This window comes from Sceloporus occidentalis, unplaced genomic scaffold, assembly GCF_023333645.1.
Source record: "Sceloporus occidentalis isolate IW3139 unplaced genomic scaffold, rSceOcc1.0.p SCAF_49, whole genome shotgun sequence".
Lineage (NCBI taxonomy): Eukaryota > Metazoa > Chordata > Lepidosauria > Squamata > Phrynosomatidae > Sceloporus > Sceloporus occidentalis.
The window spans coordinates 5900001-5924709 of NW_028317029.1; the positions used below are offsets into that span (position 1 = coordinate 5900001).

At 40.9% G+C, this 24709-nt stretch overlaps 1 protein-coding gene across 1 annotated transcript in view; it reads right to left on the reverse strand.

Annotated features, from left to right (window-relative positions):
• The window catches only part of LOC149288957 (mitochondrial intermediate peptidase-like), a 40071-nt gene extending 17286 nt beyond the window's left edge, over positions 1 to 22785 (reverse strand). The window contains exons 1-16 of the mRNA XM_089491208.1: positions 22636 to 22785; positions 19627 to 19800; positions 18647 to 18735; positions 17934 to 18020; positions 15918 to 15981; positions 14969 to 15151; positions 14421 to 14577; positions 13977 to 14025; positions 13516 to 13576; positions 12374 to 12426; positions 7197 to 7350; positions 6633 to 6710; positions 5320 to 5524; positions 2849 to 2958; positions 1847 to 1921; positions 1593 to 1712 (exon numbers count right to left, since the gene is read on the reverse strand). Of these exons, the coding sequence (XP_089347334.1) occupies positions 1593 to 1712; positions 1847 to 1921; positions 2849 to 2958; positions 5320 to 5524; positions 6633 to 6710; positions 7197 to 7350; positions 12374 to 12426; positions 13516 to 13576; positions 13977 to 14025; positions 14421 to 14577; positions 14969 to 15151; positions 15918 to 15981; positions 17934 to 18020; positions 18647 to 18735; positions 19627 to 19800; positions 22636 to 22785 (1809 nt within the window). The remainder of the gene's footprint in view (positions 1 to 1592; positions 1713 to 1846; positions 1922 to 2848; positions 2959 to 5319; positions 5525 to 6632; positions 6711 to 7196; positions 7351 to 12373; positions 12427 to 13515; positions 13577 to 13976; positions 14026 to 14420; positions 14578 to 14968; positions 15152 to 15917; positions 15982 to 17933; positions 18021 to 18646; positions 18736 to 19626; positions 19801 to 22635) is intronic.
• Positions 22786 to 24709: the final 1924 nt, after the last annotated feature.

Here is a 24709-nt window from a genome sequence, read left to right on the forward strand (position 1 = left end):
AGACAATTTACATTTTGCTAAGAGAGTAAACCAAAAGATTAAAGGTCCAATTCACAACACGCCAATGTTTTCCTTAGAATGTCATCAATACATTTAGTATGGCAGGTAACATAAATATTTAGAACTTATTTAGTTTGGGCAAAGAGGAAAGGAATTCAACGTCCAATTAACCACTTATGTGATTTCAGACATGAGCCATATGTTACTGTACTGTTACTACTTGCCTTGTAGCTTGAAAGAGGGATTTGATTTCTCGCTACTATTTGGGGTAGTAATAGAACACAGCCAAACAAACCAAAACATGTAACAAGAAACAACAACGCGTCATCAACAGAGGTTGGGCAGTTATGACAACATAAAATCATTAGCTATGGGACACGGTGCTCTGGCATATAATAGCACAGGGGTGTCCAACCTGTGGCCCTCCAGCTGCTGCAGGACTACATCTCCCATATTCCTCAGCATTATGGGAGATGTAGTCCTGCAGCAGCTGGAGTTTTCTGGGGAGTTGGAACTCCGCTGTGCTTTACAATGCAGGCCTCGCAGCTGGTGACGTGAGGTTACCCCAATAATCCACTGTGATATCTGGGAGCCCAAGCTTTTCATTCTCCTGCAACCCCCCCCCCCCCGCTATTGAATAAACCCCTAAACAGTGCAGGACCTGATAACGTCCGACAAGCAACCAGCACTTCCACCTCCTATGTTGGTAAAATGATGGTTCACAGCTCATTGGATATACTCGTTATCAGAACCATCGCATCGCATATACCGCTGTACTTCATCCAGTGCTTCTTCCTTCAATAATGCCCAACGATACAGGGACGGCAGAATTAAACATATGAACACCATTACAGCAGCAGCCCGCAGAACTTTTCCATTATTCCACCACAAAGTGTGAAATAAATTCCATTCTCCATAGGCAGTGTTTTTTGCTTTTTTTTTTAAACAAAGTTTGTTTAGAGTGGGACGGAAACAATAACGGAGAAATTTATATAAATAAATACACAATGAATTATAGGCTTTTTACACAACCACAAAGAACAGCTAACGTGGGAACAGAACATTCCAGTGTGTGAATCCGTGTAGTTGTAAATTTAAAAGGATATTATTTGCAAGTCATAACATTACTTTTCTGTGATCTCCTATTAAGTAAATGTCCAGATTAGTTAGTTTAGACATATGCTTTCCAAAATCACTGCAACTTAATGGGCAGTAATGCTTGTTTTTAGAGACAGTAAAGTAAACATTATGTTAATTACATTCGCAGTCTCCTGGCAGGCAGTACCAACGGGTCTACGTCGGGTGAGTACATGCTTGTGCGTTCAAAAAAAAATGCATCCCTCCTAGCTTCTCAATCCAGAACCTTGCCGGGACCCGCACGATACTAGCCAGCTGGACTGGCTGAGATGTCATGAAGCTGAAAGGGCCGGAGCCAAGTACTGCACATCTTACATCAAAGTCTGGGAGTACTTATTTAATATAAATGTACAAAAGTAAAAATGGAAAATATTATATTTGCTTCTTTTACAATTCAATCAGTTTCATTGGATGTGTAGGCGCCTCCTAAAAAGTGTTACGGGTACAATACTCACTGTTTGAGGAACATATGGTAAACCATAATACTTTTCTTGGGTTTCCTTTAAAATATCGGTTGTTGATCCTTCGAGGGGATGTTTTCCGTGGTAAATCTGATCCAGGATTGAGTAAAATACCTGCACAAAGATATAAGTAGTTAAGGCAGCATGTGCTACTTTAACATTCATTAAAATTGCTCTATTTAGAAGTATATAGCTGCTTTTGTCATCAGTAAACCCAGTTTACCGACCAAGTCCATCGTGACATTTACCTGAAGTTGCATGTCAGAGGCTGCCCCGACTTTTTTAGACTCACACAGTCTGGACACCATTGGTTTAGACAGAGGCTAAAAGCAATATGAAAACGCATTGTTACTATTAGTTACATAAGTATTCCATTTCCTATTGGAGGGATGGGTATTGCTGCTGCTAGTACTATGAAATCTATACATATAAAACATTTTGGAAATATAGCGCATTTACCCTCAGTGCAGTAAAGTCCTTGGGATAAAGGTTGGAGTCGCACCTCTTTTCTAAAAACTCTTTAAAACTTCATTCTTATTCATTCTCATGTTCTTTGTCATTCCGCACATCTTTTATTAGTTCATTCGTTTTATGTCAGACAGCTGACATTTCATAAGAACGCTTACGTATTTTAAACCGTATGCTTTTCATCAAATTCTATTAATGATAGGATAGAACGCATGGTCCATTTATACCTCTGTTAGACAGAGATAGGGAGCACATTAATCTAACCGCACATGTTCGCCCGCTCCTCTCTTGTGCATGACATCAGATCCAATTTCAGGGAAGGATTTGGAAGCACAGTTGGCCATTGTCTTTGGTATGAAAAAAGCCCTGTTTTTTTCATCTTCAATCTTTGGACTATGCTGTTCTTGGCAGGATTTGAATCAGATTACACTACATTAAACATTTGGCCAACACGTCTAGAACAATTACTTCATTTAAGAACATGAAAAGATCGGACTTGGACTTGAACTGTCCAAATACCTCAGTAAATTACATCTAAGGGATGTCACCAAAGTGACCCTTCTTCTAGGGTAACGGACATGCATGTGTTTTACAAAATGTACTGTCTTTAGTATTTTAGAGGGTATATTCTATACACCTTATCGGTAGCCTACGGCACAGATGTATAGATCAGCATGAGGGATGGTACAAGAGCACGTATAGCACCACCAATATAGTCACAAGTCAAGCGATATACCAGTTACTCATCTGCAATAGCGGGGGTGTCATTTATTCCTTTTTACCTGTCCAGTCTGGTAATGCCGTGCAAACTGGTTCACGACACGATAATCACTGGCAAAATACTCCATAAGGATGGAGGGGACTTCGGCAAAATCGGTGGCACATCTGGTCCCTGTAAATCAGGATGGGAAAGAGACTACAGATAAAAAGTGTATTCGTATAACAACCTTTTAATATATCCTAAATCTCAGCTAATGTCAGACATTATAACTGTTATACTGGAAAGATAGGGCTTTCATACAATAAGCACCACAAAAATACATGAATAGTGTCCACAACAAGTTAAAGATGTCAACCCTCCCTCTTTTATTTTTAATGATGTTACTCTAAAGAACAAAATGTGTAATCACATAAAGAGTAACTTCATCTGTTTGAAAAATAGCATCCTCATTCTAGCAACATAATCAAAGTCATTGAAATCCATCTGTACTTTGTGAATACACATTTGGTTCTGGTTCCAGAGACAGCATTCCCTGTAATGTTTTATAAGGTTTTGGCACTCCTCCTGTCCAGGCCTTTGGTTCCCCTCCAGGGGTAAAATCTCTAACTCATTCAGATTTTGTTTGTAAACTGAATTGTTGGGATTAGACCACAAATGTTCTGTTCTGACGATATCTGGTTGTTTTAAGATCTTATAGGATGCTGAATTCATTTACATGCACTAGTCGCTTACAGAACCTTTTGAAACAAGTATAATCCTAATTGTTTATATATAGCTTGTGTTGTTTTCTTTGGTTTCCTATTCAGAGTTTAGCGGCAGGAGATGGTAGAAGCTGCTCAACTAATTCTTTTACAAGCAAGCCAGTTGGAAATTATTGAACACAACCTAGCAATAAGTTACCCCTTACAATGACCCCACCAAAAGAAAGTAGTCAATGCCACGGAGGGGACCGGTGATGATCCTGAAGAATTTTCAAATAATTACGTTTTATTTGTAATAATTGGTTTAGTATTTAGCGCTTAAACTCCGGGAACATTCTCCACTAAACCAGGAGTTTGCAGACCAGTTAAAGAAACAGTTCCCAAGGTTATATTTTAGTTAATCTATTTTGCGTGGACTCCAATATATTTTAGGCCATGCAAATTGGGGCATGCATTATTTAGCGACTGGAGCCAGAATTACACTTCTGTCTCATCTAAGTCCTCCCCTTTACTGTACATGCCAAGTAGCACCCTCATTTACATCAATCACGCAGCAGCATAGCACAGGTATGTCAGCAAAACATCAGTGTTCGGATAGCATGTGCCTATCGATTTCAGTGGGAGCCCTGCTCCCTCGAACTAGAATGAAACCTCTAGGAGCATGTGCAAGAAGCATACTGAGGTATGCTCCCTGCTTTCATAGAGGCAGCTGGGGGAGGAGTTAAAAAAAAACCAGAAGTCTAACTGTTGAACTCCAACAACTTAAGAACGCCTGGACCTAACACACTTTGGATTGCATTTAGACTAAACATGGCATTCTAAACACAATTGTAAGTACTGCTGAATTGTCGGTTTTAATTAACCCCTTAAGGACAATGGGCGGTCCTTAAACCCATTAAAAACAATGCATTTTGAGCCCGTACATGTACGGGGGTTAAAAAAAAACAACTGGGTGCACTTGTCATCTGGTGAGGCGCAGGCACAAATAGGTTGTTTAGGTTTCTTAACCCCTTAATGACAAAGCCTGTACATGTACGGGCTCAAAATGCATTGTTTTCAAAGGGTTTCGAGACCGCCCATTGTCCTTAAGGGGTTAAAAGTGATTAAACATTCATAGGAAAAAATAAAATTACAAAGCTGCAGCACAGGAGAGAGTACCGTTAACGTTTATTCAAAGTGGAACAGCACCTTTAACGTAACATTACGCATGGCCAAACCGAGCTTTGAGAAGCTCAATGGTGTCGGCCCTTCATAATACATTGTGAAGTCAGCGAGCTGTAATACTCACCTCTTCCGCAAACCGCGTGTTGAGTGAACACATTTCTAAATGCATGGATCACATGAGAATGACAGAATGAAAACTAGTGTATTTGTGCAAGGTTTCTAAATTAGCGAGATAAACCCGGCATTTAAATCGCCTACATCAATGACGTAAGCTGCCATTTAAAAGAATACACCCAAAAGCATTTACTTTATGACAGCTTCAAATTATACCCTGAGGCAAACTGGCATCCACAGCCATATCCCACGCTAAGTAGGTAAACACTTTGGATTTGCTGTTTTCCTATGATAAGTGACATGGGTGTTTAACCTATTCTAGCTACTTTTCCTATTTGTTACTATAAATCGTACACAAGAGAACAGATCGACCAGTTTCTGAACGCGTGACTGCCAAAAGACCTTTATAGACTGGAAACTTCTGTAGGTCTCCTCTCCAGCCAGCGGAACCGCAAAAGTAGACATGTTACACATTAACAAAAAAAAGATGCGGGACAACGCTACGCACACAACTCCACCTTGTTTAATTAACATGACAAGAATTAAGCCTTACCAGTGACGTGTTGATAGCGTGTCCGTCCAAGCATGGAATGCATGGCATGGCCCATTTCATGGAACAGGTTTTCCATCATACCCGGAGTCAGAAGTGTCGGAGAACTCTTGGTTGAACGTGGAAAATTCAGCATAAGAACAACAACAGGCAGCTGGTATTCTCCGTTCTCCTTCAGCCGCCCGCCTCGTATTGTGAAGTGGCAGTCCTGTGAGGGGCAAAGTATAACATTACCAAAGGGAAAGGTTTTTAGAACCAGCACCTGAAGTGTTAAAGGAATACAGTTACATTATGTCTTATAGTTTTGAAGAAAAAAAAAATGAGAGTAAAGACAAAATAACCGCCATTCCCCTATAACTAAGAATACAAAAAGGAATTTTACTTTGATATTAACCCTTTCATGACCGGGTTATTTTTATAAGCTTAGGACCAAAATGTTTTTTGTTGTTTTTACCATATGTTTACCATATAAAACATTGATTCCCCTTTTCCATATTTGATGAACCCGCACAAATTATACATGATTTGAGATCATATAAATACATAAAACATAACATTCATTAGTGTTAATAAAAAAAACTATACTAAAATAGTATAATATGTTTTTTGCCAATCTTGCTCACATTTTCACAAATGACAATGACCCAATTTATGTTCAGCAACATCTCCCGTTTACAGTCATACCCCACATACACATGTTTTTAAGTTCAGGAGGCCACGTCCATGCTTTGCATATTACTCTTTATTACATATTTTGTAATACTATTGGCCTAAGGGTTTTGGGGGTAGTGATTTCTTTCTTTGTTTCTTTCTTCTGGAACAAAATATATTTTTTATTTTATTATTTTCCCTTTGGGGAACCTCTCATACATTTCTTGATGACAGTGATGTCATGGCGGCATCACTGGGCTCCATATCAGTTATATTTATATTTTATTCATATTTAATTTTTTCTCTTAATTTATTTTAAAAAAATGTTTACATTTTGGAAGAAGGAGAAACTATTTTTCTTCCTCTCCACCTCCTGATCTGTCTGGGATGATCACAGTGCGATCAGCAAGCAGGCGGCATTATGTCTTGGGCCGGCCCCGACTTCACTGATATGTAAAGGAGATAGACCTATTCTTTTGAACTTTAGTCGTGTCAGATTCTCTTACTTATGAACCTAACTGTTCAGAGACTCATCCAGTCTGTTTTCTTAACACCCAAAAATTGGACTCTAAAACAGTTCTCTCTAAGTTCTCCCCCATTTGAGACCTCCAGGCCAATGACCCTCACTACAAATCAACATAAAGACAATAGTCCAACATTTGTACCTGAGGAGGCTTTTCTGGCCTGTGGAAGAAGTCACAGTAAATGTATCCCAGCAAGCCTTCTTCTTCATGAACCACGGCCTGCCGATGGAAGAAATACTCAAACTTTATTTAGTGAAATAACCAAATTTGCACATGAAGAACACTATTATAACGCCACGTGGTGCTCATAGGGATTAATGTTTTAGTAATGCTCCCACCTGGACACAGCCAACTATCTCTACATGCTGCGTTGATTGAAATCTCTCAATTTTGGAGCAACTATTGTGTTATCAGCTTGACTACAAACTTAAGGTAGGTTTGGGAGATAAATTACGAACTTATCTACTCCCCCCCAAAAAACACTCACACTGGATATATATGACCGGTGGTCTTTATCACTAAAACAAAAGGAATCATTCAATCAGCAGGCATGGTTGGCTATCGGCTGCTATGGCGATAAGACCTCTTTACAATTTAAACTAGAATCACTTTTTGTACATATACCTCATATTACATCTTTATCAACGTAAGTTAAGTGAAATAAAATATATAATGAAAGAAAACCCCCCAAAACAGACCACTGACCAGCTTTCGGACATCTTCGTGCCAAACCTCCCCCTTCTCTGGTTCTTCAGAATACAAGGAGATGCCAAGAATTTGGTTAAAAAGGGTGTTTAATCCTTCCATGCAGGCACCAAGAGAGAAAAATGGAGAGTACAAACTGGGCTCTATATTATACCTGCAGAGAAAAGAAAAAGTTCCATGTATTCCGCTGAACGCTTTTATAATTAAATCTTGCATGAGAAACATCATTTATAATTTATTATATATATATATATATATATATAAATATATATATATAAAAAAAAATTATATATATATACATACATACACACACATATATATACATACATATATACACACACACACACAGGTATATAAAGTCTGGCCCTTTAAATCAATGAATAATTGGCCATGGTTCAAAAGCCTTTTAAATTATACCCCTTTTGAAATGTAATTTAAAATCTCTTCTTGGCTAAACATTTTGGATGTCTCAGCAGCACATACAAAATAAATCACAAAGTGGTTTGTATTAAATCCACCCTGTGAAGCTTCTAACGTAAAAGTTCAGATAAAACATATACAAGACTTAATACACACACCCTTTTAATCTGCCCCATGTGTACTAGCCACGTGAAGGCCAACTTTCAGAGCGAGCTACAGAGATCTCGGCCCCGACTGTCATAACAATTAGAGCGATAGTCTGGTCCAGGCTTCTGTACTTGGCAGACTATAAACACAAGATGTTTGACATCTGCGCTACTTTCCGAGCTTGTTCGTTTCAGCCACTGCCAGGAAAATATTTCAGTTTGCCCCCTCTCTCTTATTGTGAATGGGGAAAAAGCTCTGAAATCACAGAAAAGGTCAAGCAAACGTCTGCCACATTAACATACTCTACAGAACGCTGGTTATTAAAGGGACCGTCTAATAGGGGTCGACAAATCTGCTTTGGATCCTAGGAGCCAGGCAAAAAATTTAGGAGCCATCTTTTTTTTCTTCACCAATCATATTTTTATGTTCATATTATTACCCCCTGGTCTGCAGTTAAAGGATGATTGCTGGGACAATAAAACATAAGACACACCATTCTTCAGTGCTGCATCGGTTTGTACGGCACTGCAGTTAACCCCTTCATGACAAGGGGTATGTTACACCATAAAGACTCAAGCTTGTATGTTTAACCATTATTCTTACACACACTAACATTCTACACTAGTGTACACACATGATAACACCACACGCTAACACACTATATGCCGACATACACACTCATGCTAATGCCATACTGTAACACCATAAACGCCATGCACCTTCTCTCCAAGGCAGAGATAAGTTAATGGGGAGGAAAAATAATCATATAATGCCTAAGAATGGTAAACATATAAGGTGGTTTCTAATAATAAAAGTGAACCTATAAACACCATTACATATATTTAACGTAATATTTACACAGAGGTGACAGTACCTCTTCCTACTTCCTAAATACATCACGCTGGCTTGCAGATTTGTCTGTCTGGCTTCTAACTCCTACACAAGTTTGTCAGGCCCTGTAATGAGCATTCCTCAAGAAAATCAGGCTCCCTGTTCCATATCACTCGCCACATTTTATATCCAGACTTCTTTTTTCCAGGGAGTCAACAGAACTTTGGTGCATTGCCAACCTCTTTCCCTTATCTCAGATATAATATATATATTATATATATCTATATCTATGTGTTACAAGTAACTCAGTGTCGGGGTGCATGAAGTAAGACTGTAAAATGAATCCCTTTGCGTTACGAAGCAATGCATACACAGCCGTTCATACAAGGCACAGAAGTGAAGAAGTAAAAATCAGATCATCTCACACCGAAAAAGCTTACAAATGGAACAATGGGGAAGGAGAGCTTTTCTTATGCGTTAATTACAATAATTTCACCTTCCATGACATCCTATATATGACAGAAAACAGAACGCGCATTATTCACAGAGCAATCGAGAGCACTTTTACCGGAATCCGTATAATAGTTAGATTTTGCTGTCAGTGACCTTGAGGCCGGCAATTACTGTATCTTTCAGATGGCACTCGTATCGGCGGCCCTGAATGACGGTCTGCCTCCACGTCTTGTCAAACATGCACTTACGGGATTAGAGGCTTAAAGCTAAAAACGACATGGAAAATAAGCAGAGCTGCAGGCCGTTTATCAATCGCGTTACTGTGTTTTTCAGTAAATGATTCATCTCCAGCCTCTGGGGTTTTTTTTTGCAAAGTGTGTGTTGTGGACCTTTTTCCATTTAATATAGAAATAAAGCCAATAGATAAAAACATGTGCTATATACCAGACAGAGTATTCTAGACTGTTCATTAGATCCCAGCGTGATCCCGGGAAGCTCCCATCTATAACCCGGCCGAGTGGATTATGCATCTTTCACCCAGATGTGGCAGAAGCAGACGTTCTCTGCATGGCCTGCACCATGTAAAGAAGTCCTTGTTTATTCACTAAAGGAAGACTTGTGGTTTTAACTCCTTGGCGTCACTATACATTATGAAGATCCACTCCAGGGAGCTTCTGCTGCAGGAAGAGCTTGGCTTGCCCAGTATAATGTATAGTTAAATCACTGAGATTTATGCACCTAACAACTGACTTACTTATGCAGGGCTTCTTGCTGGAGAACCTTGCCACTGCTGGCCCTTCATAATCCGGGCCTGGACATTTTGACCGCTCCATAAGAGAGGTACTTACCTGTCGCACAAAGCTGTCATCCGTTCGGGTCCCACTCCGCGCAGCAATCCTCCTCCATCACTGACACCGTGTGTCCGGGAAGGACATTAATCGTAGGCGTGCGGTGAGGGAAGATGATTGCTGCACATCGCGTGACCTGATCACTTCGCCACTCAGTCAGAGGAAACATACAGGAGGGAAGCGGACGATGCAGTAAGTTCTGTGTGTGTACGTATACGTGTATGCGTGCATGTGTGTTATGTGTGTGTATTCGTATTTGTGTATACAGTATGGGTGTATATGGGTGTGGGGAAGAAAAAACAAGTTGGAAAGAGAAAAAAGGGAAAGATACAAAAAGATATCAGCAAGGGAGGTGCAAAACAGACATAGGTAAAAATAAATTGCCAGAGGGGGAAAGAATAGAATTGAAAGAAAGACAGCAACAAGCAGAAAGCAGAGAAAGGAGGCAAAAAGAGCTTGATAAAGAAAGGAAACCAAGAGAATTGGCCTTCCGTGTATAACTGCTCCAGAGCCCAAAGCTCCACAATATGGCCTTATTCATAAAAGAAAAGCGAAGCAGGAGACGTGAGACCAAAACGTCCTGTAAACTCTCCTATCAATGCCGCCTTTCAAAATATATTTAGGTTCCAAACTGCGCAACTACTGCGAGCAACTAAAAAAAGCACATCTATAAACACTGTATATAGGGTACTATATACATTAATATAACATCTGTACACAGGTAAAATCACTATAAAAAAAGAAAAGTTGTACCTAAACGTTTTAACTGTTTTATAACTAGAATGTGGAAAACAAAAACACATATAAGATAGTCCGGTGAGTAAAACATTAGTGGTGGGGTTTATTATGTCACCTCCCGTTATACACTCTTGGAACCTGAAATGTAGCAAGTGTTGTTTCCGAGGTAAGGAATACTCAATTTTAACATCAAGGGCATCTTGATGAACACACACACATTCATACACACACACGCACTGCTTTAATCCTCTGCACTTGAGCGCCCTCTGCTGTGTGAGAAGTGAATATTGCCAAATTTTGTATCACTTACAAACAAAAAAGCCCCCAAAACCAGCACTAGTGAAACTACTGAATGGCTCCCTAATCTGATTTTTTTTAAACTTACGTGTTATTGCTGTTCATTAAACATATATTCAAATACGTAGCGATCCTATCACAATACAGTATGCATAAGAACGATGAAGCCAGCGTTTTTAGCCCATGAGAAGATGGAGGGTTTAGTTGAAGTCAATAGCTTTTATTGGGCCCGCATTAAAAAAGGTGTGAAGTTACACAAGCATCCCTCTCCTGTTGTAATTGGATAAAACGCTGTGCTGACATGTATGTAAAGGACCGGGGACAGCCTTCACTATATGAACAAAAGTATTGGGAGACTTGACCATTACACCAACAGGGACTTTTATAACATTGTAATCTAAATACATAGACAGTGTGAAGTAGGTTGCCTTTGGAGCTATGACGGCTTTCACTCTTCTGGGAAGGCTTTCCACACGATGTTAGAGTATTTCTGTGGGATTTTTTGCCCATTTATCCAGTAGAGCATTTGTGAGGTCAGGCACTGATGTTGGATGAGAAGGCCCAGCTCGCAATCTTCATTCCAGTTCATCCCAAAGGTGATCGATGGGGTTGAGGTCAGGGCTCTGTGTGGGCCGATCAAGTTCTTCTACACCAAACTCATCCAACCATGTCTTTACCCTTTACTGGAACTTAGGGACCCATACTCTGCCAAACCCAGATTCATTTTTCAGACTTCCAGACGGTGAAGCATAACTCATCACTCCAGAGAGCACGTTTTCACTGCTTCTGAGTCCAGCGGTGTTGTGCTTTACACCACTCTAGCCGACGCTTGGCATTGTGCTTATTAATGTTCAGCTTATGTGCAGTTGCTCAGCCATATAAATCCATCTCATGAAGCTACTGACGCAAAGTGCTTGTTTGGATCTGTAGTGAGAGATGCTACAGAGGACAGGTGATTTCTATGCTCTGCGTGCTTCAGCTGCCCCACTCTGCGAGTCCAGGTGGTCTACCGCTTCGTGGCTGAGCTGTTGCTAGTCCTAGACGTTTTCACTTCATAACTATAACACTTATGGTCAGGTGGGACAGATCTAGCAGGGCAAAAGTTTCACAAACTGACTTCTGGCCAAAGTAGCAGTGCCACATTTAAAGTCATGGAGCTCTTCCGTACGATCCCCTCTACTGACAATGTGTGTCCATAGAGATGGCTGCCTATGGGCTTCCTTTTATACACATGTTAGCAATGGTTGCGGCTGAACTCAGGATTTAGGAGGCATGCGCATTTACTTTTGTTCATATAGTGTATATTTGTAGAGAACATAGAAGCAAATTTTTTTTTGGGGGGGGGCAATGGACTGCTTACTCACCTTAGATTTATTATAGTGATAAGAAACCTATTGTTTTTGACAGCAGCATGTACATAGCGTACTGAAAAAAGGCACTTACTTCTCTGCTCGTGAAACACCACCATAGAATGGAGGATCCCAAGGCATCAAATCCTGACAAACAAGAATAAATACAATTTTAACCCCTTCAGTCCCCGGGTTTTTGATGCCTCAAGTCCCAGAACAATTTGGACATTTTTTTCAACGATTATTCCCCTTTCCTGCAAACAGTGTACCCATGTAAAGTATATATTGTTTTTTCAAGTAGAGAAAGGGCTTTCGTTTGATATACGAAATTAGATAAAGTGATGGAAAATCCCCTCCAAATCTATCAATTCAGGTGTCCTGATTTCAGAAATACTTAATTTATATAGAATTTCCCAGGACTTATAGGGAACATACTATAAGGTGTACATTATTCGTAGAATTTTTACATTAGGTATGATGGGATTGCAACTCTAATTTTAAACAAATAAACCGAAAATACCCACACAAGTATACATTTCTGCAAAGCAACCAGCCCAGACTATCGTATCAGGGGTATTTGGGCATTCTACATGCAGCTATTTGGCCACCAATCACTGTCAAAGTTGGCCGCAGAAATTATTTTCTGTGCTTTTTTCCACCAACACGTCTGTGTTGCATAGATTTTTTTGCACAGGTTATGTGTTACGGCAGAGAAACCCGGCCAAAATTGTTTCGCTGCATCTCCTGATTACAGAGATACCTTACATCCTTAGTTTTTTCTTTCTAGAGGGCCATATCCATCCCTTACATATAGTACCCTATAGGGTAGTATTTATTTATACTTATGGCTTAACGGGTTCGGGGGTTGTGAACGGGGGGGAGGGGGTTATACCTTTTAGATGTTGTGTTAGGGCAATGGGATGTAAGGGTTTTTTCTTTTTTATTATTGTTTATAATTTTTTTTATTTTTTTATTGCACTGTTATCAGTGCAGTGTGGTTAAAGGTCCTCTTAGGGACCTCTTGAACATGTTATTAATGTCAGTGATGTCACAATGACATCAATCCACTCACTTTGTTTATTTTCTGTATTTTAGGGAATAACACTATTTTTCTTTTTTATTATTATTCATGTTGCAGCTTGTGAGAAGAGTGAGAAGCATGAGGCTGCGATGAGGCTGAAAAAGCTTTGTCCACATCAGTTCCATATAACAGGCATGCATTGAGATTTATCTTACTGGATTTATCGGATTCAGCTTTGTCTTCATCGCGGCCATCATTTCAAAGTCTTTGAGGGTACTGTAAAAAAGAGCGGTTACAATGTTGCAATAAAGCCATCAACTTAATGGAAATGTCTGCTTCTGATTGATAACTTAAAAAAGTAGCAGATTTCTGGATGTCAGCTGCCTTTGACAATTAATGATCCCATTTATCAGTTTTCCTTTCTTCTTGACCTATAAACATCCTCACTCATTTTTCTCTGCCTTTAACTAAATGATTGCTGAACACTTACACGCAATGTTATCTTAAAAGAAGGGTAAGTGGTACATTTGCAGCTTTAAAATCCTAGCAACTGAGTGATTTAGCCGTAGTTTGGCATAAAACGCTTTCCCTATTACCTCCCATCAGCCTAAATTTCCTGAGCGCGGCTCAAAGACATACGGTAAAGGTTTTAAATGCAGTTTTAAATATCACTCACCGTTCGCGTAATTTGCTGGATAAATTTTCAAGGAACATCATCACATTCTCTGTAACAGTTAAAAGAGAGACAACACAGAAAAAAGATTAATATCAAAGCAATCGTTATCGTATGTCAATAGCATAGAAGTTCCATGGTGTGAAAGGACTTGGTGTTATAAACACAAGAACATCCATTATGTTCATTCAGCTGTTGACACGATATCAGTTGTAGATCGCTGCTACTGGCGTGCCAAAGCTTGTTCTTTCTAAGTACATTAGATACTCTGACACCCAGATTATCCCAATTCTATGAATTACAGACACTGTCGTTTACAGAGCATATAGCGGAAGAAATAGGCTGTCTGCGGCACTTCTGCTGTCGATAAGTACGTAGAACGTGGCACAACAATAGAGAAAAATGAAAACATGTTGAAAATTAGGAAAACATGAAAGTCTACATTACCTGGTGTTTTTGCCATGGTCCCCAATAATGCCCTGTGCGCAAATGTGGGGTATCCCACGAGTTGGGCTAAATGATTTCTGCTAGCAAGTAGTTCCTCCAAGCATTTCAGCTGTCTGGCATTTGGATAAAGAAATATCTTGTAAGCCGCCTCTCGTACCTTAAGACACGAACGTGTTACAGATCGGTATGTTAAAAGTTTTCATAAAAGAAATAAGGTGCAACAAAAAAGGGTGAAAAAAATTATGCCAAAATGAATAACTCAAACATTACATTCTAATATTTATTAGAAAATAAAATCTTTGTATATTAAAATTAACTTGTCCTTAGTGTCCTGCAGACAGGTGGGGGTTTTTTTTGGATGCGAATAATTCTTGTGTGGTGTTACGAAATAGGGAATTAGTTTACAGTATTAGGAAGAGTTTAAAGATTTATCGCACAAAAGGTTAAATAATTGTTTTGTGTGTCTGTATATATTCACATTAATGAATACTGGTAATAGTGCCACCTCCTGCAAGAAGAAATGAGCCACCTGATTAAGCATTACTTACCAAATCATCTGGTGAATCTGGGTGTAAACCACTGATTTGTATGTATTTTCCATCCCAAGCAAACTGAGAGCGGATATGTTCAGGGATTATCTGACTGTCAATTCTATTGGGGAGGTTTGATCCCATTAGAAAGTCACTGCTTAAATCAGAGATTTCAACATTGAGGTTCACTGCTTTATGACGCTATACCGGAAGGATAAAAAGAGATTGCTTAGTTTAAATACTGAGTGTGGGCTTGAACGGGGTTAAAAATGGAGTATTACTAGATATTGCTTTGTAAAGCCAGAGAGTCATCTTTGTAAGAATTCTCTCTGTGTCAGTGCCGTGCTCCATAGTGTAAATGGGCCAGTTGGGGAGATCAAACATTTCCCCTATAACCGGTCTATTGAGGAGCTGGACACTTGGAGGACTGATCTGCCCCCAGTTTTGCAGCAGGGGGACTGCTGTCCTAGGTCCGAGCCTAGGCCAGGATACATCGCTGATGCCTGCCTAACTTTAATTCCAAAGTAATAACTCCCAAGCACCTTCTCTCCTCTTGTCCTAATCAGCCCAAACTAAATAGAGTGCTGCTCATTTCAAGTGTTTGCTGCCATCTTGTGGTGAAAGGTTGAGCAGCTTCAACGCATCTCAAGACGATATGTTAAATAAAGTCTTCCAACCTACTCCAGTTCAAATAAATGACACACACTGTCCCTCGGAATGACGTTACCCATTTTGATGGATAGCCTTTATACTTAGCCATAAGGTCTAAACATTTCTATGAGTGTAACTCACAAATATTAGATTTAAGTCAATTCACTTATTACAAACCCCAGGATGAATTCAAACCAACATAGTATTCCTATAAAATAAGCAGAGAATATAAAATACACCTCAACATATGAATCAGCTCCTCCTCACAAATTAGAGACTAACATTAGCGCGGCACGCACCGTTTAGAAGAGCTTACCTTATCCTTATCAAGGTGGATGCCGCTGATCTCAAAGTCCATCAAAAACAGCTCCGCTACTCGTCTTCGGATATTATAGAGGAAAATAAGTGATAGATCACCATTCTGCCCTTAAATGACTTCATTTATTCACATTTAAAAGTTACAGGGCTAGTATAATTTTCCATATTCCCCCACCGATGAAGAAGGTATTTAGTAAATATGTTAATATTAACACTATACTTTCCACAGGGCAAATGTACCTTTAATGCTTTAAGAAGTCAGTTACTGGCAGGAATACAACCCCATTGATTGGGGGAGGGGGGGTTATAGCATGTATGCGCATTGCAAAGCAAGGAGCTGGGGCATAACGCCTGATTCCGATAAATCCTTTCATGCACTCTACTGGGAAAAAACACTGGTAATTTAAAGATGAAATTATTGTATGCATTAAAGTACATATCATAATGCATTGAAAAGGTGCTGCTTCTTATACTCTGAAGAGTACAAACACCCATTGGAGTCCTAACAAAAGTATAAAACTTAAAGTTTAATAATATATTCCCCTAAAATAGTTAGTTTGTGCAATACTGAAAATAAATAGATGCCGGCAGTTAAAAAAAAAAGTTAAAAGGTCTGCTGGGAAGTATAAATAATGAATTGTATAACTAGATGAGGGCTAAACCACCTGTAGCTAGTAAAATAATAAAGAGATTGGGATGTCTATACTCTATATCTGTAAATGGTCAGGCGGCAGCCCATTCAAGTAAGAAAAGAATGAAATAAACCACCAGAGATTCATAAAAAGCAGGACTGCAATGCAGACGCCCTGCCGAGGGGAAGCGGACGGTCACCCCAACACTTCATACAGCGCGTCATGGAAACGGAAAGAGATTCTTAAAAGATTTTTATTTATGTGCGCAAACCTTCAGTACAAGTAAAAGGTCTGCTACAGTTTTTTTGTGCACAATTAATGTTTTGTCTAAAGTGAACAGCGATGAAAAAGGGCAAATTCATACCGATGTACAAATATATGCAATAAAACCAGGAACGAAGAAAAAAAGTGCCAGGTTGTATTTACACCGATCATCCATAACATTATTAGCACTGACAGGTGAAGTGAATAACACTGATAATCTTGTTATCATGGCACCTGTCAGTGGGTCGGATATATTAGGCGGCAACTGAACATTTCGTCCTTAAAGTTGATGCGTTAGAAGTAGGAAAAACAGACGATTGTAAGGATCTGAGCGATTTTGATGGCTGGATGACTGGGTCAGAGCATCTCCAAAACTACGGCTCTTGTGCGGCATTCCCGGTCTGCAGTAGTCAGTAACTATCAAAAGTGGACCAAGGAAAGAAAAGCGGTGAACCGGCGACAGGCTCATGGAGCGGCCAAGAATCATTGATGCACGTGGGTTGGGGCGAAGGCTGGTCTGTGAGGTCAAATTCTACAGACGAGTTACTGTAACTCAAATTGCTGAAAAAGTTTAATGCTGGTTCTGATAGAAAGGTGTCAGATCACACAGTGCATCGCAGTTTGTTGCGTATGGAGCTCTGTAGCTGCAAGATGCCCGTTCTGACCACTGCTGAAAGCACCTACAATGGGCACCTAAGCATAAGAACTGGACCAATGAGCAATGGAAGGTGGCCTGATGTGATGAATCACGGTTTCTTTTACATCACGTGTATAGCCGGGTGCGTTGATTACCTGGAGAACATGCATCACCAGGAAGCATCCATGGAGGCCGCACCTCGCAACTTACAGGACTTAGAGGACCTGCTGCTAACGTCTTGGTGCCGGATACCACAGCACAGCTTCAGAGGTCTAGTGGAGTCCATGCCTCGACGGGTCAGGGCTGTTTTGGTGGCAATAGGGGGACCTACACAATATTAGGCAGGTGGTCATAATGCTATGGCTGATCGGTGTATGATTTCCTACTGTCCAGTATACAGAAACACAAAGCAGTCTCAATGCATGCACTGATCAAGTCTACAAACAGCCATGTTAATATTAAGATAAATAATAAAAAGTACCTGGTTTCTGGGTCTAAACTGTCCAGAACAGATTTGTTGTCTAAAAGATTCCTTAAACTTTGACACAATTCAACATTTGTGTTTAACCTGAAAAAATTACACAAATGAATTAAATGTAATGGAAGTTTATCATAAATGGAGGTACGTTTTACACATTTACAAACAAACCTGTAGCGCTATACATTAATATACACATAAATCACATGTTCCTTTTGGGAACATTTGTGAGGATTTGTAAAAGTGAATTATCTATCTCTGTTGTACCCTTGAAGGGGTTGATATACATCCTCTGTTATCACGCTATATTATATTAGAGAAAAACCTTCAGCGTACTCTTAAATACGTTGCACAGAGATAATTATCTAATAAGTAAAGATTCCGGCCCACTCGTAATTTTATTCAAGGAATGTTTGTTCCATATATAGACACGGATAATAGACATATATAGACAGACAAGTTGAAAGGTTAAGTCGCAATAAGAAAATAAAAAAAAAAAAAAGTAATTTTAAGGATTGTGTTGTTCTTATATGATTAACCTTTTAGAGGAAATAATAAGCAAAGAAACCTAGACAGATTATTTTTGTTTGTTTATATAAGAAAATAAAATAGCTTTTTTCATAAGAACAAGCAAAGCCACATATTAGGTTTTATTGTGGAGCCTGTATGCATTCATTCATTCATTCTAGAGCTTTAAAAATACAGTGACAACATACTTCTCCACCATGGTACCTATGTTTCTACACGCTTCTTCAGCAGCCTCTCTGAACGAAGAGTCCGGATGGGCAGCTTTCACAAAATCAGCCTGCGGACACAAAAAAAGGAGACGGAAAGTTTTAAACTTCACAAAATGTAATCTTTGGTACTTGAAGGGGCTTTCTCAACAAAGCAAGTGGAACCAGGTGACATTCGGGGTCCTCAGAGAACTTTATCAAGCCATTAATGTGCTCCAGCAAATATATACACACGCCGATCATGTGACTATGCAAATCACCTCTTTAAATTATCCTCATAGTGTAACAAACAGTAGAAATAGTATTATTATCATTATATCTCAACATATTGCAATGTGTTACATCATTAACACACATTAGATCCTCTTCACAACACCAAGATAATTATATTATATACATCAGATGGGACCAAGAGGTCCCCTACACATGTGCATGTTAAAGTATTAACACAATGCAATATACTGGGATTTAATGACAGATACTATTTCTGTTGTTGGGTTTTTTTTTGTGTTTTGGGTTTTTTTTACACTAAACATTATTATTTTTTTGTTTGATATAGTGCAATATTTTGCAGCAATGTACAATGGGTAGACAAGACAGTATACAATATGACTTAATAAAAAAGTGAGCTTACAATCTAAAAGGAGTTAGGGTGTATGTTGAATGCATCTTTACAGGGACACTCCAGCAAATTATATATATACATTTATCTTTATCAGGATTCTGCAGAATCCCCCAATGCATTTTTCAAGGGGGGCACCATGAAAAAGGGTATCTCAACTATAACATGCATTAACGTGCATATGATTGCCGGAGTGTCCCTTTAAAGACGGAATCTACGTAAATAACACAATTGATTCCAGGTACTATTTTGTGTCATAAAGTCACATCTACTAAAATGTATAAACACCCATCTTGCAGCTCACACGAGGCACATAAATAACCCATTAAAAGGTTCTCACCAGGTCAGCCACCTTGCAGAGCTCATCAGACAGGCGATCGAATAATCTGACGGTGTCGGCACCAGGCGGCGTGGAACATACTTTCTCCACCAAGGATTCTGTATTCTTCAGGGCATTATCCTGAACTACCTGAAATCCCTCCGGGGTACTTAACTCAGGAACGCCAAAAAGACCCTGCAACACATATAGTAAACCGTGTGAGAAATACGATGCGCTATCAGCAACCGATCAGACTTACAGATTATCTGCAACAAGCAAACACAGCTGCGTTATATGTCACAGACGCAACAGTATCACACTTAATACCGCCGTCTAGTAACCGGATAAGACAGGGGGGCGCAGGTCACATTCAGCCACAGGAGAAGCCCCCCAAGGGATCCAGTATTAGACCAACAGTATAGAGGACTATCCAGTCCAAAACACCTTTAAAAGGCACACAGAGAGGATCCAGTCATGTAAGCGCTGCCTAATGCCCGGCTTGTCTTTGTCTATCGGACCCCTTGAATGTAAGAGGAGCTGCGGAAATTGTTACTAATAAATAAAACAATAATTACTATAAAAAAAGGGCGAAAAACAAAGCACAGCGAGCAGGGGACAGCTGTGTATCCAGAAGAAAGGATTTTGCTGATTTTGGTTTGTTAAGCAGCCAATCACTGGCAGCTGAAGTGAATTGGAGTGCTTTCTGCGCATGCATGCGGGGAGTCTGTAAGACCCCCGGGAACTGTTGTGCGAGCCAGTGCCGAAGCATACTATACTGCACAGCGGTAAGCAAGGAGCCGGAGGGCTGGGAAAGAGACATTAACCCGTCCATTCATTTGCAGGGGTCCGTTAAGATGCAGATGATGGCTGGAGTGTCCCATTAACAAATACTCAGTCACGGCTCACCTGTTACATCATAGCTAAATGATGTGCATAACACAATAATAAAGACAAAATATAAATAAAATTAAAGTTTTATGGGGACTTTTCAACAGTACTTGGAATATTGTTTCTAATGGTGCATTTTGGCTACAAAAATGTCAAGTTTAGTAGAGCGAGTCCAACAACAACTTTAACTAGGGATAAATCAGACGTTTCTTTTTTGATAAATAATACTCTGCATTTTAAATTAAACATCAATGAAATCCCAGCTGCAGAGGCATCCATTAAAGAACATCAAACAGAGCAAAGTCCGTTAATACACGGCAGAAGGAGCAGTAAGAGGGTAAAGGTGACTGCTATCTGCAGGTTCCTTATTGCACATTTTTATTATAAAGTCACAGCACACGAGTTATTACAATCGTTAAGCCATTCACCGTAGCTACTTTAGCATGTGTAACAAAATACAATTAAAAGACGTTATTCTGCATGTTACCAAATCCAATGCAGCAGGTTGCCATGGCAACAAATAAAACTGCTTGGCGCATTGGATTTGCAGGACATGGGGAACACAGGGTTAATCGTACAAAAAGTACAATGCACGGCGGCAAGACACCTGTACTTTTGGCATACCGGAGGCCCCATCGCCAAACAGGACAACCCCCCCCAGCTGGGTATTCCAGTCCCAGCATGCTGCGCGAGACTGAGCATGAGGACGTGACATCACTTCCCCCATACTCAAAGATAAGCAGCGCGCGAGGAGCAGAGGACCCGTCACCATAGGGTGACTTCCCTCTCCTGATTCAACAAAAGCAGAGGTCCAAAAAAAAAAGTGTGTATGTTCCTGTGTGCGAGTGTTAGTGTGTTAAAGTATGTTACTGTGCGTGAGATTTCGTGTGTGTAACGCACCATAACATACTTACACACACTAAATCACGCACCGTAACATACTTACACACTAAATCACGCACCGTAACATACTTACACACTAAATCAGGCACCGTAACATACTTACACACACTAAATCACGCACCGTAACATACTTACACACACTAAATCACGCACCATAACATACTTACACACTAAATCAGGCACCGTAATATACTTACACACACTAAATCACGCACCATAACATACTTACACACTAACTCTCATGCACAGTAACATACTTACACGCACATTCATGCACAGTAACATACTTACACGCACATTCATGCACAGTAACATACTTACACGCACACTCTCATGCACAGTAACATACTTACACGCACACTCTCATGCACAGTAACATACTTACACGCACACTCTCATGCACAGTAACATACTTACACGCACACTCTCATGCACAGTAACATACTTACACGCACACTCTCATGCACAGTAACATACTTACACGCACACTCTCATGCACAGTAACATACTTACACGCACATTCATGCACAGTAACATACTTACACGCACATTCATGCACAGTAACATACTTACACGCACACTCTCATGCACCGTAACATACTTACACACACACTAACTCTCACGCAGCGTATGTTACTGTGTGTGAGAGTTAACGTGTGTTACTGTATGTGCCATGAGGTAAAACACCCAAAGTCTAAAGACACACACATTATATATATATATACATAGAATCTGACAGATCAGACCTGCCCATTTCTCCTGATGCAGAGACTCAGACGTATGCCATGCAGGTTTTAACTCCCTCGATGTATTAACTCGTACCACTTATGCTGGGTGGCTGTTCCCCACTTACATATAACCCTTGCAATGTTATTGGGGTCAATGAATTAACCCCAGCAGGTCACCCTGATGACCCCTCACAGGCAGGTATACCAATATGTTAGATGGTGACTGAGGGGCACTTCTGTTTTAGGGGGTGCTTATCGGTGTGACTGGGGGTTGCCAGCACTTACGTGACACTAAAAACAGTTACATAACCGGCCTCCCAAGCACATTTGCTGTCGTTTCTACACACACATTACTCCGATACATTCACACCCAGCGCACACGCCGAGCTCCTAGAACAGGGACAAAAAGTGGGACTGTCCCTCTTAAAGAGGGAGACGTGGTAAGTATGCACCGGAGAGCAGATGGCCGGAAGCCTAGTCACGCGCACTTCGGTGCCCCGGGCGCTCTCACCGAGTTCTTGCTAAACACGTCCAGCCTCCGCTGCTGCTTGACATTGAAAGCGGCCCCCACCGGAGACCAGCCGGTGCTGACTGCGCGCTGCGGTGCGACTGTCCCGACATGGAACCGCACAGAGTACAGGGCTCGCCGCAGGGACAGCATGCTGCCGGGGACTAGCCGGACGGCCGCTCAATGAAATAAACTCCCCGGACACGCCGCGACACCAACAGGCCCGCTAACCCCAGCGGCCGCAGGAAAACTAGCGAACGGCTACGACACGGCGAGCAGCCCCCTGATTGGTGGAGGATCATGAAATGAGCATCAAATGGGCGGGGTTACACGGCTATAAACGTTGTAGTAGGGCAACAGAGTGGGGTGGGGGTGTGTGTGTGTCAGAGTATTTACTATGAAAAAACCCTTCTTAAATTCCACAAAATAAGATATATGTTATAGCTGAAGCATTCCTTTTATTTATTCCATGATTTTTGAAACCATATACAGTAATGTTATATATTATATATACCGTATTTGCTCGTTTATGACATGAGGTTTTTCAGAGCATATGCATAAACATAAACATCCCTCGTCTTATATTTGAGGTGGTCTTCTAATCAGACCTCATTTAGAGGTCTGACTATGAGACTTAGATTCAAATCCCCTGCAGCGCTGCAGGGGACCCGGATCCTCCTCTCTGGCAGCAGGTGAATATCTGCGCAATGCTTTCAGACCACATCCGCTGCTGCCGGCACTTCTGCCAGGGCTTCTATGATGAAGCACGGGCATGACATGACCTTCCGGTGCTCAGTCATAGAAGTCCCGGGTAGCAGCAGAGGTTGTCTGTGTGCATTGCTCAGACGTTCACCTGCTGTCCCCGCTAGACACCAGGGAGGGAATCATGGGGGATAAGTCTGGGGACAAATGGGTGGTATAAGGCATTTCTGGGGGGCAGAGTGACATATGGGGTTATAAGGCATTTCTGGGGGGCAAAGTGACATATAGGGGATATATGGGTTGCAGAGTAGCATATAGGGGGTATAAGGCATATCTGGGAGATAGAGTGGCATATGGGGTGTGTAAGGCATATCTGGGGCAGAGTGGCATATAAGGGCCAAACCCTTTCGCTCCCCCACCTTCTATTTGAGGATGCCCTCAAGTGAGATGCTCACAGATGCTCAATTTAGGTCTGGAGACATGCTTGGCCAGTCCATCACCTTTACCCTCAGCTTCTTTAGAAAGGCAGTGGTCATCTTGGAGGTGTGTTTGGGGTCGTTATCATGTTGGAATACTGGCCTGCGGCCCAGTCTCCGAAGGGAGGGGATGCTCTGCTTCAGTATGTCACAGTACATGTTGGCATTCATGGTTCCCTCAATGAACTGTAGCTCCCCAGTGCTCACACACTTGTCTTTGGTTCCAGTAATCCATGTCCTTAGTCTGTTTGTCTTAAGCAAACTGCGGACTTTCTTGTGCATCATCTTTATAAGAGGCTTCTTTCTGGGACAACAGCCATGCAGACCAATTAGATGCAGTGTGCTGCGTATGGTCTGAGCACTGACAGGCTGCCCCCCCACCCCTTCAACCTCTGCAGCAATGCTGGCGGCACTCATACCTCTATTTCCCAAAGACAACCTCTGGATATGACGCTGAGCACGTGCACTCAACTTCTTTGGTCGACCATGGCGAGGCCTGTTCTCAGTGGAACCTGTCCTGTGAAACTGCTGTATGGTGTTGCCCACCGTGCTGCAGCTCAGTTTTAGGGTCTTGGCAATCTTCTTATAGCCTAGGCCATCTTTATGTAGAGCAACAAGTCTTTTTTTCAGAGCCTCAGAGAGTTCTTTGCCATAAGGTGCCATGTTGAACTTCCAGTTACCAGTATGAGAGAGTGTGAGAGCGATAAGACCAGATTTAACACACCTGCTCCCCATTCACACCTGAGACCTAGTAACACTAACAAGTCACATGACACCAGGGAGGGAAATTGGTAATTGGGCCCAATTTGGAGATTTCCACTTAGGGGTCTGTGGCTGTGTGTTGAGTTTTTTTGAGTGGGCAGCTCTTTGCTACAAGGTATTATCAACATAATTTATAT